A 3,865-nucleotide genomic window follows, 5' to 3' on the forward strand; every position below is an offset into this window, starting at 1 on the left:
GAGCTCTGGGGGAGATGCCAGATGAGGGGACGGGACACGGTCCCCGTCCCACGCGGGGCTCACCGTCTCAATCCCCATTTTACAGACGAGGTCCCCGAGGCAGGGAGCGACTCGCCCGGGGTCACGCGGCAGACGAGGGGCACGGCCGGGGTTAGGACCCGGGTCCCGGCGCTCCGCCCTGGGCCACGCCGCCCCACGACTCGGCCGGGGATGAGAAATCCCTCCGGCGCGTCGGCTCGGGCCTCGGGGTGGTCCTCCCGCCCCGGATGCCGCCTTCTCCTCGCGGCGGGGGGCCGCGGGAGGACGAGGGAGAAGGGGCCACGTCCCCCCACCCACCCCCCCCGGCCCGGCCAGGGCGTCCCCGGGGCCTCGCCGACCGGCCCGGCCCGGGCCGGGGTCGGGGCCCGGAGGGGAGCGGGTAGGGAGGGGTGGACCGAGGCGGCCGGGGCTCGTCGTGGCCACTTTAAGGGTCGGCGAGCGGCATCTCTGGACCCCGGGGATTGGGTGGCAGCAGCTGCGGGGCGGGGGGGGGGAGGGGCGGGGCGGCCGGAGCGGCAGCCGCGACAGCGCCCGACCCCGGCCCGGTCATGCTGGCCGCCGCCGGCCCCACGCCGGGGGTCCCCCCGGCCCCGACCCCTCGCCGGGACTCGTCGGGATCCTCCGGCTCCTACCACACGGCGCCCGGGTCCCCGGAGCCCGGCGGTCGGGGCGGCCCGCGGGCCGGGGCGGCCGGAGGCGGCGGCCGGACACGGAGGCCGCCGGGGGCCCCGGGGGCGGTCCCGGAGGCGCAGCCCCTCCTGTCCGTCAGCGCCCAGAATAGCCGCCGGGGCCGGCCCGGCTCGGGTTTCGGCCCGCGGCCCGGGCCTCGCCCGCCCCGAGTCCGCACGCTGCCGTCGGGGGAGATGGAGGTGATCTTCAGCCCGGGACCCCTGGGCGGTCCTCCGGGACGGCCCCGCGGGGGACCGGACCCGTCCGGCGGCCCGGCGGCCCGGCGGCCCCGGGGGCTCCGCCTCGACGTGCGAGACCCCGGACCGGCCCCGCCCTCGCCCGGGTCGTCGCCCGCGCCCTCCGACGGCGGCGGGAACGACGACGACGACGACGACGACGACGACGGGGGCCCGGGCCGAAGCGCGGCCTACCTGGATCCGCGGGCCTCCCCGCCCGCGCCCCCGCCGGGGCCGCGGTTCGAGTGCGTGGAGGTGGCGCTGGAGGACGAGGCGCCCCCCCGGACGGTGCCCAAGCGGCAGATCGAGCTGCGGGAGAAGCCCCGCGCCCCGGGACCGGCCGCGGGCCGCGGGCCGCTGCTGCGGACCGGCTCCCTCGACGAGTCCCTGAGTCGCCTGCGGGCCGCCTCGTGCCTGGTGCAGACGGCCCTGGCCCGGAGGCTGCGGGCCGACCGGACCCCGGCGGGGGAGAGGCCCCCCGGCGCCCCGGCGGAGACCCCGGGAGGGACCCCCGAGGGCCCCCGGCGCCAGGGGCCGGCCCCGGCCAGGCCCGGGCGGCCGCGGGGGCCCGACGCCTCCGGGGGCCCCGGACCGCGGCCCGGCCCGCGGGAGCGGGCCCTCCGCCGGGACGGGCCGGCCCCCGGATCCGAGCCCCCCGGGCCCGTCAGCTCCAGCGTCTTCCTGCCGTCCGAGGCCGCCCCGCCGGATCCGCCCCGCCGGGGGCCCCGCCGCGCCCCGGGGTCCGAGGCCGCCCCCCGGCCCCCGCCCCGGCCCCGCGACGTGAGGAAGCTGCTGAAGAACACCTACGCCCTCAGCTTCCGGCCGCCGGCCCCGGCCGCCCCCCCGGGGGAGCCCGAGGCCCCGCCGCCCGAGGTCGGCCGCCCCTCGCCGCCCCCGCCGCCGCGCTTCACCTCCACCCTCATCAGAGACTTCCTGCCCGTCGTGCCCCACCCGTGGGACGGCCCCGGGCCCCTGTCCTCGGGGGACTCCAGCAGCTCCGGACCCTCCAGCCCGGACGGGAGCTCCCCCGGCCGCCCGCCGCCCAAGGTCTACGGCGACGGAGAGCCCCCCAGGAGGAAGGCGGAGAACATCACGGCCAAACCCTACGCCAGGAGCGAGATCCGCCTCCCCGGGGCCTTCCCGCCCGCCCGGCCCGGCGACCCCTCGAGGGCTCCCCGCGCCGAGGAGCCGGGACCCCCCGACGGGAGCCCGGACGAGAGCCGGGGTCCCCCGGGGCACGGCTCCCCCGGCCCCGCCTCGCCCGCGCCCGCCGCTGACCGGGAGGCCCCGACGCCCCTGCGCGCTGAGGCCGGGGACCCCTCCGGTCCCCCCTCCGCGGGCCCCAGCCCGGGCCCGCCGGCGGGCGAGCCCGGCCCGCCCCGGGCCCGCGTCCCCGAGCGGCACGGCCACCCGGCCCCGCCCGGGAGACCCCCGCCGCCCCGGGCCGCCGTCCAGCCGGCCGTCCCCTCGGGCCCGTCCGAGGCCCGCCCGCCGGAGCCGGCCCGTCCGGCGGCGCCCCCGCCGCGGGCCGCCTCGGCGCCGCCCCCGGTCCGGCCCGGCGACCCGGCCCCGCGGGCCGGAGGCCTCCCCGGCCGGACCCGGGGCCCGCCCGGCCCCCCGCCGACCGCGCCCGGCAAGGTGCTGCTGGACCCCGAGAGCGGTCGCTACTACTACGTGGAGTCGCCCCGGCAGCCCAGGGTCAAGCTGCTCTTCGACCCCGAGAGCGGTCAGTACCTGGAGGTGCTGCTGCCGGCGCCGCCCCCCTCCCCGCCGGCGCCCCGGGCCCGGCTCTACCCGCCCCCGGCCCCCTACCCCGCGCCCCTGGCCCTGGGCCCCGCGTTCTTCAGCGTCCCCTACGCGCACTGCCCGACCCTCTCCTTGCCGCCCTCCCCGGGGACCCTCCCGCCCCGCTCCGCCGATCTCTTCGCGACCCCCGTCCCGGCGGCCAAGCTGCCCTGGGGCCTGCCGGGCCTGGACCCGGCCCCTCTGGAAGGCCTCTACTATCTGCCCGCGGGAAGCCCGGCCCCCAGCCCCCCCGGAGGCCTCACTCCCGCCCTGGCCCACAAAGGGTCCCCCTTCAGGGTTTAAGGGCCCGCACCCGGGCCCGGGTCTCCCGCCGCCCATCCCGCCCCGGGACCCCCCCTCCTGTCCCGAGGGTCCCTCGGGCTCCCACCGGGAGACCCTTCCCCACGCCCCCGGTGTCCCCAGCCTGGGGGCTGGAACCCGGGCCCGGGAGGCAGAAGGACCCGGATTCCAATCCCGGCCCCGCCACCTGTCTGCCCTGTGACCGCGGGCAAGTCACCTCTCTGGGCTTCGGTTCCCTCATCTGCAAAATGGGGATTAAGACTGTGAGCCCCATGTGGGACGGGGACCGCGTCCAACCCGACGACCTTGTGTCTACCCCGGCGCTTGGAACAGCGCTTGGCAAATACCATCGTCGTTCTCCTCGTTATTTCCAGGAGAACCATGACGCTGCTGGTCTCGCGGGCCCGGGATGCGGGGAGGGAGAGCAGGAGCGGGGGTCCGGCCTCCAGAAACCCGTGGGGGGCCGGGACCTTACGGGGTCGGGAGGGAGATGGGCACCAGGAGCGGGGGGCCGGAGGTTCCGAGGGGAGGGGGAGAGGCCGGCTGACCCCGCGGCCGCCGGCTGCGGAGCGGGTGACGAGGCTGAGCCGGGCGGAGGGGCGTTGTGGCTAATCCCCCTGCTCGCCCTAGGGCAGTCTCGGGGTCCCGCACCTCCCAGGAGCGGGGGGGGGGGGGGAGGAGAGAGAGAGACGCTGCCCAAGCGTCCAGAGGAAACTGTGTGTACCTGAGTGTGCGCCCAGGCACGTGCGTTTGCAGACCTGAGCCCGTGCCACGTGCAACCGCGGGGAGATGTCCGGCGTGTTGGGGGCAGGGCGGGCGGGGGGGGGGGGGGGCGC

General features: G+C 79.6%; 1 protein-coding gene across 1 annotated transcript; it reads left to right on the forward strand.

Moving 5' to 3' along the window:
- The first annotated feature begins 587 nt into the window (after positions 1-587).
- On the forward strand, positions 588-3,032 carry PROB1 (proline rich basic protein 1). Its single transcript, XM_029053338.1, has 2 exons — positions 588-2,692; positions 2,792-3,032. Exons 1-2 carry the CDS (start codon positions 588-590, stop codon positions 3,030-3,032), a joined length of 2,346 nt encoding a protein of 781 aa, XP_028909171.1.
- Positions 3,033-3,865: the final 833 nt, after the last annotated feature.

Source organism: Ornithorhynchus anatinus, chromosome X2 (assembly GCF_004115215.2).
Source record: "Ornithorhynchus anatinus isolate Pmale09 chromosome X2, mOrnAna1.pri.v4, whole genome shotgun sequence".
Taxonomy (NCBI): domain Eukaryota; kingdom Metazoa; phylum Chordata; class Mammalia; order Monotremata; family Ornithorhynchidae; genus Ornithorhynchus; species Ornithorhynchus anatinus.